At 46.3% G+C, this 23,622-nt stretch overlaps 2 protein-coding genes across 2 annotated transcripts; both read right to left on the bottom strand.

Moving 5' to 3' along the window:
- Window positions 1-391: 391 nt before the first annotated feature.
- Window positions 392-2,403, bottom strand: LOC123408901 (aspartyl protease family protein At5g10770-like). The gene is made up of 3 exons (XM_045101930.1): window positions 2,100-2,403; window positions 1,749-1,993; window positions 392-1,640 (listed from the first exon to the last, which is right to left on the bottom strand). Exons 1-3 carry the CDS (start codon window positions 2,269-2,271, stop codon window positions 570-572), a joined length of 1,488 nt encoding a protein of 495 aa, XP_044957865.1. The 5' UTR covers window positions 2,272-2,403; the 3' UTR covers window positions 392-569.
- Window positions 2,404-10,580: 8,177 nt separating this feature from the next.
- Window positions 10,581-11,605, bottom strand: LOC123411210. Its single transcript, XM_045104153.1, has one exon. The coding sequence runs from the start codon at window positions 11,547-11,549 to the stop codon at window positions 10,734-10,736; it is 816 nt and encodes a 271-aa protein (XP_044960088.1). The 5' UTR covers window positions 11,550-11,605; the 3' UTR covers window positions 10,581-10,733.
- Window positions 11,606-23,622: the final 12,017 nt, after the last annotated feature.

The raw sequence follows: 23,622 nt of genomic DNA, 5'->3' as shown, positions 1-23,622 counted from the left end.
GTATGACAGCTAACTTGAATGGACGTACGATTAAGAATATGTAAAACAGTAAAATTATGCATAATGATTTTGATTATTTTATAATGGTTCATATATGGTGAAGAATTCTTGATCATTTCAGGATCATCATAGCCTGCAACTCGAACAAGGACTAAATAGTCTGGTAAACAAATATTATCCAAATGATATATGCCACACGTGTGACATGAAGCACTCTATTTACAATTATAGTTGATATTTGAAAAAAAAAAGAAAAAAAGAAAAAACTGATACTTGCCATTTGAAAAAAAAGTTGTCATGCTGCCATAAAAAACGTTAGGAGTTGGTATGTATTCATGTCACCCATGTGACACTTATCAGATACAAATTTTAAACTTTCCTCACCGAAAAATAAAAATAAACCTTAAGTTTCATTTCATACAATAAGCTTTTACAATCGATAAATCACACACAAATTACATGTAAAGGGAGATACAGCATGCAGAACACTAATCAAACGGGCTTATTTTGACGGCCATAGGTTAAAGGCCCGATAGATATGCCCCAAGAGCTCAAACGGTAATAGGTGCTCAGCACGCGCGACGGCGGAACCCGACGGCACTGCCGCCTACGTTGTATAGCACCTCGATAGTCCGCTGCTGGACGTGGCCGATGATACCGGTGGAACCGTCGCCGCCGCCGGTGGACGCGAACGCGAGGCAGCTGTTGAACAGCACCCCCGACGGGTCAAGCTCCACGGCAGCGCCGCCGTTGCGCCGGCTGTAGAACACAAGCGAGATCTTGGGCAGCCTCACGTTTTGGACGCCGGTGAAGTCGTAGCAGGTGTCCAGCTGGCCCGTGGATGGGGCGACGCGGTACGCGCCCATCTGGGCCCTGAACGCGGCGCGCAGAGCACGGTACGCCGTTGGCTGGAGGCGCGTGATGACGGTGCGGGAGTCCATCACGGCGCCGGCGGCGAAGACCATCGGTGGCACGGCGAGCGGCTGACCCGCGACGATGATGGCCTGCAGGCGGACGAGGTAGAGCGAGGGGGCCATCTTGCTCTTGAGCATCGGCGTGAGCAGGTATCTGGAGGCGTCGATTCTCGGCACGCCGAGGATGAAGAAGCCGTTGTGGCTCGTCGTCGGCGGGACGCAGTAGGAGAAGGCGTTGCCGTAGGTTCCCTTTGTCTGGGAGGACAGCGACTGCGCGCCCCGGCCGAGAGACATGATTCCGGCGGTGGTGTTGCTGAAGAGGTCGGGGCGCTGCACGGCGTGGCTGCACCCGAAGCGGAAGCTGCCGACGGTGCCGGCGGGGGTGGGGTTGATGGTGAGCACGTCGGAGATGTAGGTGCCGGAGGTGGATGATCCGTCGGGGTACTGGACGCGGTACTGGCACTGGCCGGTGTTGCCTGCGCCGGTGCAGCCATTGGCGTAGGGTCCGAGCTGGCGGCAGACGGAGGAGCTGCAGGGGAAGGGGGCATAGGTGCCGGACTTGCTTGGGTCGTAGGTGACGTCCGTCTGTCGGTAGCACTGCGGCTGTGGGCAGGGCGCGCACTGTACCCACGGCACGTCGCTGGCCGTGTCGAGCAGCATGTGTTGGGTCACTCCAGGCAGCTTCCCCCCGCCGCCGGTGGCCGCCGGAGAAACGTCGGACGTCCCCTGCATTGGTTTGATGTTACGCTCGAATTTCATGATCCACATTTGACTGAAACAACTGCTTGGATTCTTTTAATTAGAAGGCATTGTATGTAACGTGTTTGATTTCACCTTTGGTCCTCCAATTCCGAAGGGCGAGGCGGGCTGGGTATCCGTCTGGTCAGACTGGGGTGTCTCGAGGGGCGCGCCCGAGAGCTTCCTTTGGATGTAGCTGACACGGTGCTCGTCCCACCGGAGCGTCTCAGCAACGGAGGACGGCGGCGCCGCCCTGTCACCCGCCGAGGAGCATGGGCCATGAGGACGGCTCAGCGGCACCCAGCCGCCGCCGGTAAGGTTGCTGCTGGCCGGTGGGCTCACTACATGTATGCATCACAAACATTCATCATCAATTTACAAATGTTTTTGTCATCGTCCTACTCTATATGGTAAGCCACGGTACGTAGGTACGTACACAACACGTACCCCTGTGGCCTTGGCATACGGGGCTTGGCTCGAGCGAGCTAGTTTCCACGACGACGTAGTTGCTGAGCTCCTCCTCGACGCTGGCTGCTCCATGGACAAGGTCGAGAGACGACGATGTACTACAGAAGCTAGACAAGAGAAGCAGCAGCAATAATGGCACAAGGGGAGCCATGGTGACTTATGTGTGATGGTCGATGCTTCCTCTTACTCTTACACACTGCAAGGTCCTATTATATACACAAATACGATAGGGTGGTCTTGGAGCCTAGAACATCCCACGGCTTACGAAATAATGGTGTGCCGGACCACTAACACAAAGTTATCGCGAGATATATGCTCGTCTGTCTATATGGACTTTCTTGTACATGGTTGTTTTTACTAATGATAATTTCCATAAGTATTACGTATTTGATCTATACGTACATTGTTAAGCTAGGATGCATGTTATATATGCATCCTACCTATATAGAGGTCGGGTGTGTGTTCATTATGTTTGTGTCCTCTTGATGCTTCACTTTAACCGAATAAAATCCATCTTTTGTCGAAAAAAGCAAGGATGCATGTGCAGGTGCATTACCGTATCAGAGTCTGTTCACCCAATATGGAAGACACCTTAGCAATAGGCCATGTGCACAATGCTTTATCCCTTTCTGGTACCAAACTTTTGTAAGACTATGGATGCTTATGATAAATTGAAAGCGCGCACTCATCGCTAGGGTTAGGCAGTGCACACCGGAGCCTCGACCGGCCCACCTCCGCACCGTCGGATTTGATCAACAACATCCGCTAGACGACCACCCCCCAATCCCCGCCGTGCATGAGTCAACACCCTCCTCTCGCGCGTAGGTGCTTCCTCTAATATACACATGCCCGCCACCAAGTGTAGAGGTTTGTAGCAAGCAACAATTTTCCTGAAGTGCTGCTAGAAAAACAATTTGGATTAAGTGGAGACCTTATGGTTTATCGAACCCGTAAGAGCTTTGAACTTCAACCAAAGATCAGTACCTGCACACACAAATATAGAACTTGCCTCGGCGCACAACAAAACCAGTAGGTTTCTTAGTCCTATTGGCCTTTTGCGAGTTACAAGGATTAATGCAACTTGTGTTTCAAAATATTGAATTTAATAACAGAAACAAAGATTAGTAAAAGCATTCGATCAACGTTTATATTAGTAGGGATGAATAGACGAGGATCCATAGTTTCACTGGTGGCATCCCTCCAATGAAGGATAACATGGCATGGTGAACAATTTTGCATATTGACTTCCACGGCTTACGAAATAATGGCAGGGCGGACCACTAACACAAAGTTACCGCGAGATATATGCTCGTCTGTCCCATCTGGACTTTCTTTAAGACGGTTGTTTTTACTGATGATAATTTGCATAAGTATCACGTAGTTTGTAGGTCCTTCATATACGACTGCCTACTGGATGGCTAGATCTATACTTTGGTCATCTATAGTATGCATGTGCAGGTGCATGACCGTATCATAGATACTTAGATAGGGTCTGTTCACCCAATATGGAAGACACCTTAGCAATAGGCCATGTACACATTGCTTTCGCCCTCTTTGGTAAAAAAACTTTTGTATGACCAAGGATGTTTTTGGTAAATTGGATGCGCTCACTCGTCGCTAGGGTATTCGGGTGTACCGGCACCTCGAGTCCACCTCCGCACCGTTGGATTTCATCAACAACATTCTCTGGACGATCACCCCCAACCTCCGCCGCACATGGGTGAATACCCTCCTCTCGCGGGTACGCGCTTCCACTAAGTACAAAGGTTTGTAGCAAGCAACAATTTGCCTTAATTACATGTAAAAAACAATTTGCCTTAAGTGGAGACCTTAAGGTTTATCGAACTAGTAGGCGCTTTGAAGTGCAACCAATGATCAATACCTGCACACATAAATACAGAATTTGCCTCAGATCCACAACAAAAACTAGTAAGATTGTTAGTCTTATTAGCCTTTTGTGAGTTACACGGATTAATGCAACTTGTGTTTGGAAATAATGAATGTAATAAAAGAAACAAAATGTTATAAAAGAATTTGATCAAGGTTTAAATCAATAGGGATGAATAGACAAACTAGGATCCATAGTTACACTAGTGGCATCCCTCCAATGATAGATAACATGGCATGGTGAACAAATTTGTCTATCATTAAATTGGAATTTTATGAGTATGATTATACATGGCATAGTTGCATATAGGCATCAGGTATAGATATCCATAGGTTCCTTCTATGGATTTTGCCACGGTCAGTATATAAGGTGAAATGCTAAGAGTAAGCTAGGGAGATCATAAAACGGCATATGATAAAAGAGAAAATGGCAATCGAACGTAAATCATCTTATTCCCAGCTTGCTGCCCTTCCTTTTTTTGAACAAAGTATAGATGCAGACACTCAAACATACACAAATGTACTAATCCCTATGAACGCGCATACACACATCCTATCCTTATAAGTACCATCAAAAGACTGAGCCGTCACATCATTTTGAGAGCGACGAAGTTGCCACATACACCTTCTTAGTCTACTGAAACATCTCCTCTCACTAAAAGCACATCGCCAGAAGGCCTTAAATAAATCCAGAAAAAATACAAGCACCCGCGTCAAGTCTAGGACTTAAACCCTGGTGGACCGAGGATACCATTGTCCTCGTAACCATCCAACCACATGTTGGTTTGCTTGCTGGCCTTCCATCTACTAAATGATTTCCCTTTACTACAAGGTGGATTGTATTGATAAATATGTCTCTTTTCTATGTGTGTGTGTTACATAGGTTGAGCTGGTCATGAAACGCCGATTATCTAGAAATACCAGGATACACTTAGTTGTAGATGAACCGCATAAACTATTTTCTGGCAGAAATAAAATTAGTAATTCGGTACAAAGTCAATAATCTTTGAATTTTTTTTTGAACAAACTTAACATGTGACCTACTCATAAAACATTGACAGCCGAAAACTCCCCATAAAAAATCTGAGCATAAAAACAAATTGTCCATGATAATATGGAATGAATAGTACATCTAACATACTCCCTCCATTCATATATATAGGGCCTAATGCATTTCCTATACTATGTTTGACTATTGATAAGATTAATATTATATGAAATGTATAATATAAAAATTATATCATCGGAAGCTCCTTTCACGTATGAATTTGATGGTATGTTTTGTGTAATTTGGATGTCATATATTATTTGCTCTAACACGTGGTCAAAGTTACTCTCGAAAAACGCATTAGGCCCATTATATGGATGGAGGGAGCAGTGCTGATTTTGCCTCTAGACAGTCTGGGTGCATGCAATGATATAACTCCAAGGTTTGGGGCCACAGTTACACAGTACGTTGGTAGCAGCACGCATATATGCATGGCCAGCTTTTATACAAGGTGAAATGCTTTTGTTATGCTATATGCATGGGCTGGTCCAGTCTGACTTTTTTCGCTTCTTCTAGACTTTAGTATGCGGCTTTGCGATCGGCATCTGATACGGCTCTGCTTTTTTTTTTTTTTTTTTGCTTTTTTTTGCTGTGCATGCTTTGGTACGTGGGATCCCATTTCGAGCTCCTCTTCTCCAGATCTAGAGTCACTGTGCCCTCATGTCGTTATCGATAGGCTGAACGAAATGTTCTGATTTTGTGCAAATAGGGAGACATATTTTATGTTTGTATTGTGATATTTTAGTGATCAGCAGAAAATATCTTTTTGAAAGTGTTTTGTTCAGTGCCATTGAAATGTCACAACCGTGAGGTAGCTCAATTTCAATGGCACTCTGCACCGCACAAAAAGATCTGACGGCAATGCCTCCATTCAGTGCAAAGTCTCCGCACACATAATCATGAGCATTATGTGGAGAAATCAGAAGGGTGATGCTTATCCATCTGTCCTCTTTCCCAACATAGGTACAGCCCTTTTAAAGAATATTATATTTCAGTGTCTAATATCCCAATTTATGTGTCGCGCTACAGGGGAATTATATTTCCGTTGGACCACTAAAAGTGATCGTCAGTGGCATTTCAAGCATCTTGGATACAGTCAGTACAAATGGCTTTCATCGCTGCCCATTGCACTTGCGGTGAATCTAAAATTTAAAAGAGAAGCAGTGAGGCTCGTAGCTAGGGCTAGGAGAGTGCACTCTGCACCGCACAAAAAAACTGACGATAATGCCTCCATTCAGTACAACGTCTCTGCACACATAAACATGAGCATTATGTGGAGAAATTAGAAGGGGGGTTTTATCATTGAAAAAAGAAACGTGCTATAGCATCGTTAATAGCACCCTATAGCGTTCATTTGCAATGTTTCGCTCAATAAGTCGATGTACAATGTCTAGCTAATACCACCCTATGGAGCAATATAGCATGCTAATAGTGTATTTTAAGGGCCACACTATTTTCTCGTAGCACGCTATTTTTTCGTTGGTGTTTATCCATCTGTCATCTTTACCCCCATCATAAGTATAGCCCTTATAAAGTATATACATTCTGCATAAAAAAAACAGTCATGTCTGTCATCCCAATAACCAACGCTCCCCTTGCGTCGCTCTCCAGGCGGGGGCGACTCGGGCGAAACCAGTGCGCCGCCGCCGCCCTTCACTTAGCCCCCGCCCCCTCGCCGTCGTCGGGCGCCACCGCCGGTAAAAGTCCGTGTGGCAGCCGGCGGCGGCGGGCCTCTCCTTGCTCTGTCGTGCGCGCTGGACGGCCTTGGACGTCTTGGCGTGCTTCACAGGAGGCGGATCTGGCCTCCTGGCCTCTTCTGCGGCACGGTGGCGCTGGGCGCTCGGGCGGCGGCCCCAGGCTGCGGCAACTTCATCCTCTACTCCTCCTCGCAGTGGAATCGCGGCGGCTTGCCGGCAGGCGGTGGTTGTGGGCTTCGTGCCCGGATCCGGCGGGGTGCAAGCCATCGGGGGTCTTGGGATCACGTGACCGGGCTCGTCGCAGGATCGGGTACTGGCTGCGAGTCGGGGAGACATAGTTGCCGGTGAAAACCGAGCCGACGGCGGACGATGGCGGCGTTCTGCGTCGTTACCTTGATGAAGGCTTCGTTCTGTAACTACTGTCGATCCACTCGTGTTGCTCCAGGGGAAACCCTAGGATCTGGTTTTTCAGATCGTACGATGGCGGCATTGCGGTATCGTTCCTCTCTAGGGAGTATCATTTGTGGAGCAGCGCTGGAAGACAGAGGCAGTGGGTGGAGTGTCTTCGTCCTGCACGGAGTTTCGGTGGTGATGTCAGGTCATGCCTGGCGGACAGGTGCTACGCTTTGTCATGCCTGTTCGGCAGGTGCTACGCACGACGGATCTTACAAAGTCTTCGCGTCTGGATGGATGAGCGCAAGGAGGTCGATCCACTCGTGTTGTTCCAGGGGAAATCCTAGGATCTGGTTTTCCAGATCGGACGATGGCGGCATTGCGGTGTCGTTCCTCTCTAGGGAGCATCATTTGTGGAGTAGCGTTGGAAGACAGAGGCATAAGGTGGAGCGTCTTCGTCCTGCACGGAGCTTCGGTGGTGATGTCAGGTCATGTCTGGCCGACAGGTGCTACGCTTTGTCATGCCTATTCGACAGGTGCTACGCACGACAGATCTTACAGAGTCTTCGCGTCTGGATGGATGAGCGCAGGAAGGTGGCACCGTTGGGCGCCGTGGTGGCGTCGACGGATGGCCGGACTGGCATGGATGATGCGGATTTCTCTCCTGAAGATGGGTCAGCGGTTCGATGATGATGACGGCTTCTAAAACATATGCATGTGGTGTACTCTTTAGGTCTGCTGCACCGGCTGTTAGTGCCGATACTTTATGTGGATGGATCGGCGATGACACCGGTTTTAGATATGGGGAGAGCACTCCACATTATCGTGTTTTATAGGTGTGAGTTGGGGCTTCGGGTGGATTGATGTATGCTCTTGTCAGACCTTTGTTGAACAAATAATAAAGATGGATGTATGCATCGATTGATGCAGAGGTCGGGAGTCTTAACCTCCTTTTCCAAAAAAAAAAAATGTCTATCATCCCAATTTATGTGTACCGCTGCAGGGGCATTATATTTCAGTTGGATCACTAAAAGTGATCGTCAGTGGCATTTCAAGCATCTTGGATATAGTGAGTACAAATGGCTTTCGTTGCTGCATGCCCACTGCACTGGTAATGAGTCTAAAATTTTAATAAGCAGCAGTGAGGGTGAAATGTTAGTTGCCAAACGAGAATGATTTTGTTCTCGTTCTCTCCTTCCTACTATATGAGAACCTCTATGATGAGACCGTATAATCGTTTCAAACTAGCTCTACTCAATTCATATATATTCATGTCTATATTAGCATTCATCAATGTTTCGAGACAGCATAGTGTCGAGTAACTATATTGCGGCAACATGACATTGGCATTTTGCGCCGCCTTGGCTCGGTCCAAAATGAAGAAGCCAGATTAGTAAAACGTACTCCCTCCGTTCGAAAATACTTGTCCTAGAAATGAATGAATCTAGACTTATTTTAGTTATAAATACATGCATTATATTCATTTTTAAGACAAGTATTTTCGGACGGAGGGAGTATGTAGCAGTGACGGGTGAAGCAACCAAAGAAATAGAGTAGCTGTTCGGTACATAATTTGATAATCATATTAGATCATAACAGGGCATAATTATTTTCACACAAAGCTTCACATTAAACAATTTCACGAGAATGACATACAACCCCAATTTCCAAACCCAAACCCAAACCCTCGTGATTGCTCTAGAAATTGTTAGTAATGAACTTGTCAAAAATGAAATTGGAATATATGAGATTAGTACCACACCAAATTCGACCTATAGGTAAGTAGAGGGTGGATGCATGTTGTATTCTGTTGTGACATTCAAATCCTATTTTTTATCGTTGAAAAATAAAATAAAAATTAATGATGTGAAGGGCTTTCATGTTCTTTTACTATGTGGAGAGCTTGCATGTGATAGAAAGTGAAAAGTTGAACGATTGCATGCACCCTTGATGATGTGAAGGGCATGCATGTGGTGGAAAATTAATTGATTGCATGAATTTGATGGTTTGAATGATTTGCATGTGCATTTAGATGGACGGTGACATCTGTTTGGCATATGTGATGAGGTTGATAGCCTGCATCAATATAAATGAGATAGTGAGCATACACTTTTATATAAGATACGGATACAAATAGGTTTGGGTTTGGAAATTGGGGTTTTAAGCTAGGAAAAGATAACTCCCATACGTTTGGGCCTTTGCAAACCGCCCACATGCTTTGATCTGCGTCCGTTCGGAGTTGCACTAATCTTGGCATTTTTTTATGCCAGGTAGGAAGGGGGCGGTGTGTTGGCGTTAAGGAGTTCACCCACAGGCCTGTTTCGCGCACGTCCACACGCGACTACCAACCTGACGTGTGGTGGAACTGACGCCGCGCCCGCACACCCGCATGCTGTCAGTTGCCATGTGTCCCAGTGTCACATGGCAACTGAGTGGAACTGGCCGTGCCCGCATGCCTGCCAGTTGTCATGTATTTTCAGTGTTTACATGGCAACTAAATGAAACCGTCGTGTCCGCATGCCTGTGAGTTGCCATGTCTTTTCCATGACAACTGAGTGGAACTGCCGTGCCCGCATGCCTGTGAGTTGCCATGTCTTCTCCATGACAACTGAGGGGAACTACCATGCCGCATGCCCGTGAGTTGCCATGTCTTCCTCATGACAACTGAGTGGAACTACCATGTCGCTTGCTTGTGAGTTTCCATGTCTTCCCATGATAACTGAGTAGAACTATCGTGTCCGCATGCCTGTGAGTTGCCATGTCTTCCCATGGCAACTGAGTGAAACAGGCCGTGTCCGCATGCCTGTCAGTCGCCATGTCTTTCCAGTGTTACATGGCAACTGAGTGAAACTGACCTTGCCCGCATGCCTGTAAGTTGCCATGTCTTCCTAGTGTTACATGACAACTAAGTGGAGCTGTTACGCGGGGCACACGGAACCGCGAGGTGACAGACTGGATGTGCGGGTCGCGAGGCGGGAGACATGTGGACGTTAGCCCCTTACACACCACACGGGACGTGTGGACAACACCCCTTAACGCCCACGCTTGTGGGCATTATGAGATCCCTTTAAGTTTGGATGTCTTGGCTATACGCCACTACGGCTTCCACTACTCTTCATCTGTCCGCTTCTCTAGGTCTGAATGAGGAGTATTGGTATGCACAATTGTGATGTCGGTACGACCAGACAACCGCTGCATTGGTCATCAGATGAACAAGAGTAAGTTAGTGTTGTGGCAGATCGGGATGCACGTCAGACGACCGTTGGGGACACCGGTGATGGCAACGACGGGGCCTGAAGAAGTGAGCGGTAAGGAAGTACTCCCTTAATGCTGATCAAGCGCCAATATGGAAAAGGAAAAAAAAATCTTCAATGCCATGATGATCAAGAGCTGAAAGACTCGGGCATGCTTTGAAAAAGGTCAAGGTATTTGTAATAATAACTGCACACAACATGACTCATTGAAAAGAGAAAGAGTTACATCAACCATTGACACCAACGTCAGTTAAAAGACCACTAAATGAATCAAGAAGAGAAAAAAGGTAGGTAATAATCATCCTTGGACACATCCATCCATTGTACATGCCGTCTAGCTGCTGCCCAGCTGATTCTCATCTTTGCACCGCACGTCTGCGGCCGTGCCGTCGTCTTCCTTATCACCGCCGACGGTGATATGAGAGCAGTAGTATACATCAGGCTCCTTGACGTTGGTGTAGTGCCCGGAGTTAACCTCGTCGAATCGGCTGCCGTTCAGCACAATCAGCGCGTCGTCGATGCTGCTGCCGTTGCCCAACAGATTGAAGTAGTAGGCCTGATCCGTACCTTTGACGAACGTATTCATCAGAAGGTTGGTGTCCACCATCACCTGCGGCCCCAAGGCCATGTCGGGCAATTTCAGATAGAGGAAGGGGCTCGACGACAGGTTACTCTTGAGCATGGCCGTGATGGCTCTGTAGTAGATGCTGACGCGGCCACTGGGGTTGAAGGCCCGGACGGTGAAGGAGAAGGTGAGGTTGTCACCGTGGAAGCTGGCGTTGAACGGCCTCTTCAGCCTCTCACCCCCCGAAGTGGAGACGGAGACAGAGCCTCCGACGACACCGAGATGGAGGTTGCCGGGACGGAACACCACCGTGATGGCATACACGATGACCGTCACGATGAGCACGGTCACCACGGCAGCCACCACGTAGCGCGCCGCATCAAGGCACCGGAAGACTGATTTCTCTTCACCGTCGGCAGCGTCGTCTTTGGCCGGCGCCATGCGTGGGTGTCTTGGATAACCGGCCTTTCTGCGTCGCCGCTGCTTACCTAGCTTTCGTGTGTACGCATATATAGCATATCTACGTCGATGCACGATGCATACTGGAGTATATATCAAGCATGATTGCTTCACCATCACCACCATCTATCTACACACCACTTACACGGACGGACATGTAGCACATGACAGGCTGTTGAGGCATGGACATGATACATGCTACACGCAAAGTACGGACATGCACTGGAGATATGCGTTCACCCTCTAACTGGTACTTTATCAAAAGGAAAAGTTCTAGCTAAACCTGCTGCCATTGCCCCCACTAAAGTCAAAAAATAGCAAACAAAAAATGAATTATGAAAATTTGTGGCATCGAAGATGCAAAATGTTTTACGTGCCCGCAAAATGACATCGATATGGTGCCCACGAAAATGACGTCAATATGAGGACCTCTGCCGATGCACTGCTCGCCACAGAGCAAAGCGTGCGACCTCAACATCATGACCCACCACCCTGGCATTCAAGATGGACCCACCACTGCCGTCGAGGAAATAGTCATCCAAGAACGTGGCACCAACACACGGACAATGTCAGTGTGGCACCGCCGTTAGTCGGGACCGAACATCGCAAATTTTGGTCTAGGCATAGAGATCCCTGGTGCGGATCCATGAGGTCTGGTAGCATCATCGTTGGAGAAGCCCTAGAAGATGGGGCGCCAGAGCGACAGACCTTCGTGGTCTAGATCATGTTCATCCCTCAAGACCCACAACGACCTAACCCTAGATCGAGCATGCTACCAGACGCCGCCTCCCCTGCATGCCACCATCGCCACAGCTAGTTGGCCAGGCCTGAGCACCTCCTGTCAGGGTCTCCCGGACACCACTGAGCATTTCCAGCCAACCTTCGCCACACCATGCAACGTCGTCTCCTCGTCGCCGCTGGCCAGAGAGTGCCACCGGGCCACCAACGGTGCCTGCCTGCAAATCTGGCTTACAAGCATATAAGGACAAGCTCAGGATAGAGAGCGATAGAGGGGAGCACCCCACGCCCATTGTTCCCGCACCCTCCTGAGGTTCGCCAGTAGGGCCTCAGTCGGCACTGAGACATGGGAAAGGACAAGTAGGGTGCGGCTGCGCGAAGGAATCGCTCCCCGTGTCGACAATGGAAGGTGACACGGGGGTGTTTTTGGAAATCCTCGCTAACAGTTAACAACCCCGGTCGCTTCATTGATTTATACATACTCTCTCCGTTTTTGTTTACTTTCCATATTAGCTTTGTCTCATGTCAAACTTTCTAAACTTTGTTCAAGTTTAACAAAAAACTAACATCCATAATATAAGATCAATACCAGTAGATCATTATAAATATGTGTTCATACCATATTAAAAATACTTTATAAAGTTTAACTTAAGTCAAAAACTAATATGCCGAGAAAATAAAAACGAAGGAAATACATCCTTAAACGGAAGATGAGAAGTGGATGTAGATAAAGTTTGGAGAGGGAAGCCTCGGGATGACAACGAGCTTTGCTACACATACGTAGACTTTTCTACGTAACTCACGAGCGAGCTGAGTTGGCCAGCTTTGGTTGGAAGGAAAAAGGTCCCAGGTGCGCACCCTAAAAATGCTAGACATATAAAAAATTACATAAGGTTACATATTGACTAGGATTCTCTCTTTCTAACTAACCACCCTCCTGATTCTCAAAAAAAAAAAAAAACTAACCACCCCCTGATTTTCAAAGGGGATGGGGCCTTATCCCTCTTAATCTTCAATCAAAATTCATCTGTTTATAAAATCCATGTAAAATTATGTGTGTGTAGCATTAATGCGCCCACCTCATGAAAACCAGGGGGTATAATTAGTGTTGATGAAAAGAAAGAACGTAGCCTTACAAGTGTAGAAACAGTTGTAAAAAGACAACGGTACAAGGAGAAGAGCGCAACCGTGCTCTACAAGTGTCCAAGTGAAAAAGACACCTGCATGCACGTGATTTCTGAGAGTAATCAGATATAGCTATGTTGCCAAAGTGAGGAGAGAGAAGCCTCGGGATGACAACAAACTTTGCTACACCTACATAACTTACAAACAAGCTGAGTTGGCCAGCTTTGGTTGGGAGGTAAAAGGGCCCAGGCTCACCCTCGTGAAAATCAGGGGGCATAATTAGTAAAAAAATTGAATACAGTACAAAGTTGGCCAGCTTTAGTTGGAAGATAAAAGGGTCTAGGTGGTATAATTAATGTTTTTATAACACAGACACACACATCCTATCCCTATGAGCACCTTCAATAGACTAATCCATTATATAGTCTTGAGATTTATAAAGTCATTGTATGCGCCTCGTCGTTGACGGGAACGTCTCCCCTCACTGAACCGAAAATCTTGAAATAAATTTAAAAATAATGCAAGCACTAGAACTTGAACCCTAATGAGTTAGGATAACACTATATCTCTAACCATTGAGTCACGGATTGGTTTGCACATGATTAGTGTTGACGAAAAGGAAGAATCTCGTAGCTTTACAAGTGTAGAAACAACGGTGTTCTACAAGTGTCCAAGTGAAAAAGGCACGTGAACGTGATTCGATTCTGAGAGTAAGAGAGGCTATGTTGCGAACAAAAAAAAGAAGTGCATGCTTTGCTTAATCAGTAAACTTTCTTTATTCGAATTCGAGCATGCACGCAGCAGCTAGCTACAAGGCGCGCACCGGCCGGTCGGCCACAATAGTAGTACCTAGGAGTATTTGCTAGAGCTTGGTAAGATGCATAGTGATGCTACCCCCAAGGCTGCCGCCGATGAGTCCAAATTTTGGACGACCAGGAACTACATCCTGGCGGCTCTCGGCGGGACCCTCGCCGTCACGGCAATCATCATCGTCGTCTCTGTCCTCCTCAGCCCCGCGCACATCAGCTTCTCCATAGTGCACGCCTCGCGGAGCGGCTCCCAGCTGCAGTACCTCAACGTCACCATCGCCGCCGACAATGCCAGCCAGAAACGCGCGGCGGTGCGGTACCAGGGGATCTTCGTCGACCTCAAGAACAGCACCAACCCGGCCGGGCCGAGCACCAAGCACGCCCTGGTCTACGCCGCGCCGCCGACGGACGAATACCTGCCACCCGGCACGGGGCGAGCCATCATCAACGCCTCGGTCAAAGTTCTCGCGATCGGCACGTCCGGGTCGTTCGTCGGCGGCCGGCTGAACCGGACCGGGTTCACGGTGGTGGTGACGGCGGTGGTGCGGTTCAGGGTCGGCAAGATCCCCACGAGGGTCTACGACATCAAGGCCTCCTGCACCCACGTCTCCTTCCCGGCAGAAGGATCATCCAACGTCAACATGCTGCCAATCAATTGCACTGCTTAATGACCTTTTTCTGCGGCTAATGTTAGACTGTGCACGTGTGTGAATCTCGTTTCTTGATCTTCATGTGGATATGCTATTCTTTGGTTGTTTCGGTTTCATTTCCCCAGATGTTTGATGGACGCATGTGTTCATCCACATGTTGTTTCTTGCGTGCTGCATGTTTTTTTTTTCAGGATGTGCTCCAGGTCTTTTGTAATGGTGTTGATCCATGTGTCAGTGAAAAAATATATTTGTGAAGCTGGTTTGAAGTTTCATTTGGAATTACTACACACGGCATTTTCACAATTAAACATGTGGCATCATATAAAGTGCATAATTAATCAGACTTTACGAAAGAATGTTTGGATTAATTTGTGAGATGAAAATAATACCACTTCGTAAGTTAATATGTTTATTGGTTTCTACATTTAGCAATGAAGTACCGAAGATGATGAAGACATCTGTTGTCTTCTACAAAACGAAGGCTGTATGCATCAATCGATGTAGAGATTGGAAGCGAGCTATTTCTTTATAGGACACATGAAGTCTCAAGAATAATTAATATCATTGGCTGACTATTATTGTGGATTTAAATTCTTCTTGTTTGATTATACATCCTTAAGGTATGTTTGGTTTTGATAAAATCTACTTTTAGTTGTATTGTCCATATTCAACAATTATGCCTTTGTTTGGATGGATATGTTTTTTTTCACGTGTACCTTCAATCAATTCAAATATAGCACATTTCCTTGCAAGTCATGATCAAAACATTGGAAACCAAAACCTTGGTGAAAAGTTTGCCTACCATATTTATCTGGCTGGCCTGGGCGGGGCACCCAAATAAGTCCTTAGTTTACATTTTTATTTTATTTTTTGCTTCCCACAATGAACCAGTGTCTTCCAAGATTTGAGATATACGTTTCCCTCACAAAATCAGATGCCCTATGGTTTGTTATTAATTAGATACTGTTATAGCAGTTACACATTCGATGAAAACATGAATTCAAGGAAATATATTATTTGTATCTATATATTAGGTGCTAAAATTAATAATGTAAAACTATTACCTAACAACTTACTCAATTGTCCGAGAAAGCTCTCTAAAATGATACGAATTCTGTGAATATATGATTTGGTCCGACAAGTTTATATTGTGGGAAAGGATGTAGCACCGGTTCATTTGGAAACTAATAATAGTACAAGTAAACATTTTATGAACCAATAAAAAAGGGGTTATCGTCATTCTTAGGTATAACACATTTTTATTTTAATAAAAACCTCTAAGATGCAAACTTTGACCATCATTTTTATAAAATTATTTTGGTGATAAAATGGAATGCTCATCCAATATATATGAAAAATCCATAAAAACCTAAATGTATTATTTATCTCTGATCAATCAAGCTAATTCATTTACACATTGATTCCAAAAGTTTGCTGGCAGCTAGATGGCGAAAGTGAACTTGTAAATAAAGGAAAGAACATGATTCCTAATCTTGGAATTATCTTCAAGGAACAAAGTGATCTTGCTAACATGAGAACATCATTCCTTAGCCATGTATACCTCCCAACTCGAATTATTGCCCGATCGACCATAGTGGGTTGCCAGCTTTTGCTTTTCTTTGGAGATGCATCGAATAATGCATTGATAATACAAAACTAATGGGAGTTGCCCCTCTTCTTAGGAAATGATTGGCTTGGTACATTTTGATTGGTATGAGGAGGAAGTGATGCTGGTGAAGGAAGTAAAAGAGGGAAAAGTAAGAGATAAGGAAATATGAGAATATAGGAGGGGCTAGGTCCATGGGCAAGGTCGAGAGACGACGATGTACTACAGAAGCTAGACAAGAGAAGCAGCAGCAATAATGGCACAAGGGGAGCCATGACTTGGCTACGGCTAGCCATGGTGACTTATGTGTGATGGTCGATGCTTCCTCTTACACACTGCAAGGTCCTATTATATACACAAATACGATAGGGTGGTCTTGCAGCCTAGAACATCCCACGGCTTACGAAATAATGGTGTGCCGGACCACTAACACAAAGTTATCGCGAGATATATGCTCGTCTGTCTATATGGACTTTCTTGTACACGGTTGTTTTTACTAATGATAATTTCCATAAGTATTACGTATTTGATCTATACGTACATTGTTAAGCTAGGATGCATGTTATATATATATGCATCCTACCTATATAGAGGTCGGATGTGTGTTCATTATGTTTGTATCCTCTTGATGCTTCACTTTAATCGAATAAAATTCATCTTTTGTCGAAAAAAGCAAGGATGCATGTGCAGGTGCACTACCGTATCAGAGAGTTTGTTCGCCCAATATGGAAGACACCTTAGCAATAGGCCATGTGCACAATGCTTTATCCCTTTTTGGTACCAAACTTTTGTAAGACTATGGATGCTTATGATAAATTGGAAGCGCGCACTCATCGCTAGGGTTAGGCGGTGCACACCGGAGCCTCAATCGGCCCACCTCCGCACCGTCGGATTTGATCAACAACATCTGCTAGACGACCACCCCCCAATCCCCGCCGTGCATGAGTCAACACCCTCCTCTCGCGCGTAGGTGCTTCCTCTAATAGGTGCTTCCGCCGGCACCTCGAGTCCACCTCCGCACCGTTGGATTTCATCAACAACATTCTCTAGACGACCAGCCCCAACCTCCGCCGCACACGGGTCAATACCCTCCTCTCGCGGGTATGCGCTTCCTTTAATTTAAGCATTTCTTGTGCCACCAGGTACAAAATTTTGTAGCAAGCAACAATTTACCTTAATTACGTGTAAAAAAACAATTTTCATTAAGTGAAGACCTTAAGGTTTATCGAACTAGTAGGCGCTTTAAAGTGCAACCAATGATCCATACCCGCACACACAAATACAGAACTTGCCTCAGATCCACAACAGAAACTAGTAAGATTGTTAGTCTTATTAGCCTTTTGCGAGTTACACGGTTTAATGCAACTTGTGTTTGGAAATAATGAATGTAATAAAAGAAACAAAATGTTATAAGAGAATTTGATCAAGGTTTAAATCAATAGGGATGAATAGACAAGCTAGGATACATAGTTTCACTAGTGGCATGGCACGGTGAACAACTTTGTGTATCGTTAAATTGGAATTTTATGAGTATGATTATACATGGCATAGTTGCATATAGGCATCAGGTCTAGGTATCCATAGGTTCCTTCTATGGATTTTGCCAAGGTCATTATATAAGGTGAAATGCTAAGAGTAAGCTAAGGAAATCATAAAACGACATATGATAAAAGAGAAAATGGCAATCGAACGTAAATCATCTTATTCCCAGCTTGCTGGCCTTCCTTTTTTTGAACAAAGTATAGATGCAGACACTCATACATACACACATGCACACACCCCTATGAACGCGCACACACACATCCTATCTTTATAAGTACCATCAAAAGACTGAGTTACCGCAACATTTTGAGACCGACGAAGTTGCCACGTACGCCTTCTTAGTCGACGGAAACATCTCCTCTCACTAAAAGCACATCGCCAAAAGGCCTTAAATAAATCCAGAAAAAATACGAGCACCCGCGTCAAGTCTAGGACTTAAACCTTGGTGGACCGAGGATAGCACTGTCCTCGTAACCATCCAACCACATGTTGGTTTGCTTGCTGGCCTTCCATCTACTAAATGATTTTCCTTTACTACAAGGTGGATTGTATTGATAAATATGTCTCTTTTCTATGTGTGTGTGTTACATAGGTTGAGCTGGTCATGAAACGCCGATTATCTAAAAATACCAGGATACACTTGGTTGTAGATGAACCACATAAACTATTTTCTGGCAGAAATAAAATTAGTAATTCAGTAAAAAGTTAATAATCTTCAAATCTTTTTTCAAACAAACTTAACATGTGGCCTACTCATAAAACATTGACAGTCGAAAACTCCGCATAAAAAATCTGAGCATAAAAACAAATTGTCCATGATAATATAGAGTGAATAGTACATTTAACATACTCCCTTCATCTATATATATAGGGCCTAATGCATTTCCTAATACTGTGTTTGACTATTGAGAAGATTAATATTATATGAATGTATAATATAAAAATTATATCATCGGAAGCTCCTTTCACGTGTGAATTTGATGGTATGATTTGTGTAATTTGCATGTTATATATTATTTGCTCTAACATGTGCTCAAAGTTATTCTGGAAAAACGCATTAGGCCCTGTATATGAATAGAGGGAGCAGTGCTGATTTTGCCTCTAGACAGGCTGGGTGCATGCAATGATATAACTCCAGGGTTTGGGGCCACAATTACACAGTACGTTGGTAGCACCACGCATATATGCATGGCCAGCTTTTATACAAGGTCAAATGCTTTTGTTATGCTATATGCTATTTTGGTAGCACCACTGCTATCGGCATCTGATACGGCTCCGCTTTTTTTTCCTTTGTTCTGCTGTGCATGCTTTGGAGCTTTGCTAGACTTACGTAGATTTTCTACGAAATCTTACGTAGATGATGAGGTGGTCGTTGTTCATTGGATTCTGCACGGCCCCGTCCTGAAAATTAGGGAGGATTAGTGGAGGTTAGGGAAGGAAACCTTCTTTAGGGCTTGTTCGATTAATCCCCATCACAAGAGGATTGGAGAGGATTGATGGGGTTTGAGGTGGATTTTGACTTGCTGGGGATTTAATTCCTTCTAATCCCTTTCAGACCCCTTGAAATCCTATGGTACCGAACAAGGCCTTACGTAAGTAATTCATGTAAGAATTCCTAAGTGTAGCATTTTTGCATGCTTTGGTACGTGGGATCCCATTTCGGGATCCTCTTCTCCAGATGTAGAATCACTATGCCCTCATGTTGTTATCGACAGGCTGAACCAATTTTTCTGATTTTGTGCAAATAGGGATACATTTTATGTTTGTATTTTGATATTTTGGTGATCAGCAGAAAATATTTTTTTGAAAGTGTTTCATTCAGGGCTATTGAAATGTTACGACCGTGAGGTAGCTCAATTTCAATGGCACTCTGCACCGCACAAAAAGATCTGACGACAATGCCTTCATTCAGTGCAAAGTCTCCGCACACATAATCATGGGCATTATGGACACATATTTTATGTTGAATATATTGATTATTAGGAAATATAGATAGACTAGGATTTTTCCTACCTTGCCTTATACTTTAAGTTGATTATTGTACTCCTATATATATGTCCATGAGGTTTAAGCAATACAACAACTATTTCATCAATCCATCAATTCCCTTTTAACATGGTATCTGCCACAAGTTTCTATACCTAGCCGTCGCCTGCCGTTTCCGCCCCGCGCGCCGCCCCATGGGCGGTTGGCCTCCATGACTGCTGACGGGGGCCGCGCCGCCCGTACCTAGCGTTTGTCCGCCGGTCCTGTTGACCGGCTGTCCTAGAGAGTCTTTTTCCCGATCTCTTGATCCGGGTTTTTTCTCTCATCCCGGTCTCTTCATCGGCGCTCTGTCTTTTTGGTTTTTCGATGTAAGATCGGTTTGCATTGCTCGCCATCGCCGTCGCCCACCGCGCCTCTATTTCGAAATCGGCGCGATCCGGCCTCTACACCGATCCGACGAACTCACGCGACGCAGCGGCCCCTTTCGGCCGTCGACCACGCGTCTTCCATTGTCGTTCTACACTGGCCGTCACTGCCCTTCTACAACAGGGACTGGTTCACCATCACCCGCCTCCACCGTCGTCTTGTACGGTCGTGCACCGGCTGCCTCGGCTACCTCAGGCCGGCTGCCAGCTCCGGTCGCATCGGCCTCGCCGCCTGCGTTCGGCCGGCTTCGTCGGGCATGCTGCGTCGGGCCGGCACCCGACTCTAGCTGCGTCAGCTGCCTCGGGCCGGCACCCGGCTCCGGACGCATCGGCTGCCTCGGGTCGGGACCCGGCTCCGGTCGCATCGGCCTCTCCGCCTGTGTAGGGCCGGCTGCAGGCTCCGGCCGCATCGGCCTCGCCGGCTGGGCTCGCTGCCCTCCTCAGGTCGGCTGCTGGCTAGCAGCTCTGTCGGCCTCCCCGGCTACGTCGTCGGCCGCGTCAAGCCGGTTGCCGGCTCCGCCTGCGATTGTCATGGCCGGCTTCAACTCGGACGCTGCCACCCCGCCTCCATCGAGCGACGTCCCCGACATCGCGTGCGATCGGATTAATCACCCGCCCGATCCCGATCCACCTCATCTATGCCGTGCGACTGATCTGGCTCATCGGTTGCGCACGCCTTCGCAGGTCCCGTAAAGACTATCCCGAGTAAAGCGCGCCACTCCACCGATCGAGCAACGGGCTGGCGCTGCGTCGCCCGTCGGGCCATAGCGCCGCCGCCCCGTGGTTCTCCCCCTCGGGGCATCAACCCATGCACTGCCGCGACGCCGCCCCGTCGGGCCTCGCGTTGCGGCACGCGGTCTACGCTGCCGCCCCAAGGTATTCTCGCCGTCGCCCCGACCCGCGCGCTGCTGCTTTGTCGCCCCATCGGGCCGTAGCACCGCGGCGCGTGGTCCACTTTGTCGTCCCTGCGCGTCGACTTCCTGTGGTATTTGTCGCGTCGTCTCCTTCGGCACCGGAACGCCATCGTCCGCGCCGGTCTTCGTCATGCTATCGGGTTCTTCCTCGCCTACTTCGAGCGTCGCTGTCGCGTACCTACCTAGCCGCTGCCGATGCCGTCAGGCCGCCACCGCCGCCGCTGTCAGGCTGCCTCCGCCGCTCTCCTTTGGCGCCGCTGCAGCTCGCTCGCCCGAGCGGCGCCGCCCGTCCACCCCCTTCGTCATTCGTCCAACACCGGCTCTTCGCCAGTCGACGTCGTCTACCCCGACTCCTCGACATGACATACAGTCCCTCATCTACGCATGCCCAGTGCTGGCAACTCTGAAGCATGCCTTTGTCCCCGGTGTGTTCCCACGCCTGGCAAACCTGGTGCAACGCATCGTCAACATCGTCTTCGTGCATCTACACATGCCCGGTGCTCACAACACTGATGCGTTCTTTCGTCCACGAAGTGTTCCCGGGCATGGCAAACCCGGCGCGACGCGTCGTCAACTATGTCTCCTTCCCAACGCATCACTACTTTGACACCACTGCGCCAACGCCTAACTTGGCGCCTCCTTGTGCCCGTGGCTCCACGACGACTTCCTCGACACCGACTACCTCGACTCGACATCGACCACGGTATTCTTCGCACGACTACCTCTACCACGCTACACCACCCTACGCTCTCAGCTACCTCGACATCGTCACAGAGGGCTACCGCCTTGCTTGAGCAACCTCATCGGTTTCCACTTCATCCACAACTTCGACGATGCATCGACCTTTATGACTATGGGGGATGACCATCGGCTTACCTTCGGATTCTTCTCCAATCTTACCGTCACCGTCGCTACTGTTGTGACTGCGGGGGTGTTGAGTATATTGATTATTATGAAATACTCCCTCCGTTCCTAAATATAGGTCTTTTTAGAAATTTCACTAGGTGACTACATAACTTACACTCTAAAGTATGTCAATGTACATCCGTATGTAGTATCCTAGTGGAATATCTAAAAAGACTTATATTTAGAAACGGAGGGAATATGAGATAGACTAGGATTTGTCCTACCTTGCCTTATACTCCAAGTTAATCATTGTACTCCTATATATATACATATGAGGCTCAAACAATACAACAACTATTTCACCAATCCCTCAATTCCGTTTCAACAACTTATGTTCATGTCTATACTATTATGCATCTATGTTTCGAGAAGGCATAGTGCCGAGATACTCTAGTGCGGCAACATGACATTGGCAGTCTGCGCCACCTTTGGCTCTGTCAAAAATAAAGAAGCCAGATTAGTAAAACGAATCTGGCAGCAATGGGCTGAAGCGACCAAAGAAATAGTTGTTGTCTTGTAGTATAACCTTTCAGATTATATCATATCAAATGTTGTCCATGAACTTGTATATGATTCATATAAGCATTGTCATACATGTCTGTGATTTTTTTCATACATAACATGAACTTAAATATTGGATGGCTATATATATGATCTTACACTAGTGCAGAATGACCCACTAGTGATGGTCCATTAGCTCTCTCAACGAAAAGTACTACTCGCATGCCTCTAGGGAGGAGGTTGATAGGAGTTAACCATTATGCGCCCCTACCTAAGCAACACTAGGATTTCAACGAGAACTAAAAATGCTCACACATAATCACCATGCCATAACAAATATTTAGATGAATAGCAAGTTAACACCCTTTAACTATCAATATTTCTACTAACCAACAACTATGCACTCACACCCTTTCATATTACCACATCAATATTATTAACTCATAATTTCTCTTTTATGTGCTACATGAAGGTTTTCATTATGCACTCTTTGAATATCTATTATTTTTGGACTAGTCTTATAACCGATGCAAATTACCGTTACTATTTATTAAACTCTCAAACAAATTTAAGTGAAGAACGAGAGAAAAATATTTCAAAAATATATATACGCCACCGAGTTTTAAAAGATATAATAAGTGAAGCACATGAGCACCTGATTAGCTCAAAAGATACAAGTGAAGCACATGCATAGAGACCTCACCAACATATCTACAATTTGTTATTGCTTTGTGCTATTATATTACCATTTAGGATACTTTTTAAGTATTTACTTGTTGCTTTGTGCTATTATATTATTACTAGTAAAAATGCCGGTGCGTTGCACTGGGAAAAAATCATCACACCCTTTAACCATCGCCTGTTACACGAGTGCGTTGCACCGGGCAAAGAAAGAGGCGCAACCAACTTTATATTGCATTGTGTATCATTTTAATAGACATCAATAACAAGGTAAAACTGATTATTGCTTTTTGTATAATCAAGTTTGGACGTGAAG

This window comes from Hordeum vulgare, chromosome 7H (genome assembly GCF_904849725.1).
Source record: "Hordeum vulgare subsp. vulgare chromosome 7H, MorexV3_pseudomolecules_assembly, whole genome shotgun sequence".
In the NCBI taxonomy this organism is placed as follows: domain Eukaryota; kingdom Viridiplantae; phylum Streptophyta; class Magnoliopsida; order Poales; family Poaceae; genus Hordeum; species Hordeum vulgare.
Note: the sequence above shows the minus strand (reverse complement) of the source record. Positions and strands in the feature narration are given on the sequence as shown.

Bases quoted from the DNA above. Each gene is read 5' to 3' on its own strand.
- LOC123408901 (XM_045101930.1), bottom strand. From the start codon at position 2,271: ATGGCTCCCCTTGTGCCATTATTGCTGCTGCTTCTCTTGTCTAGCTTC. The intron at 1,994-2,099 runs GTACGTGTTGTG...GCATACATGTAG, and splicing joins CGTATGCCAAGGCCACAGGG to TGAGCCCACCGGCCAGCAGC. The intron at 1,641-1,748 runs GTGAAATCAAAC...AAACCAATGCAG, and splicing joins TCGGAATTGGAGGACCAAAG to GGGACGTCCGACGTTTCTCC.
- LOC123411210 (XM_045104153.1), bottom strand. From the start codon at position 11,549: ATGGTGGTGATGGTGAAGCAATCATGCTTGATATATACTCCAGTATGC.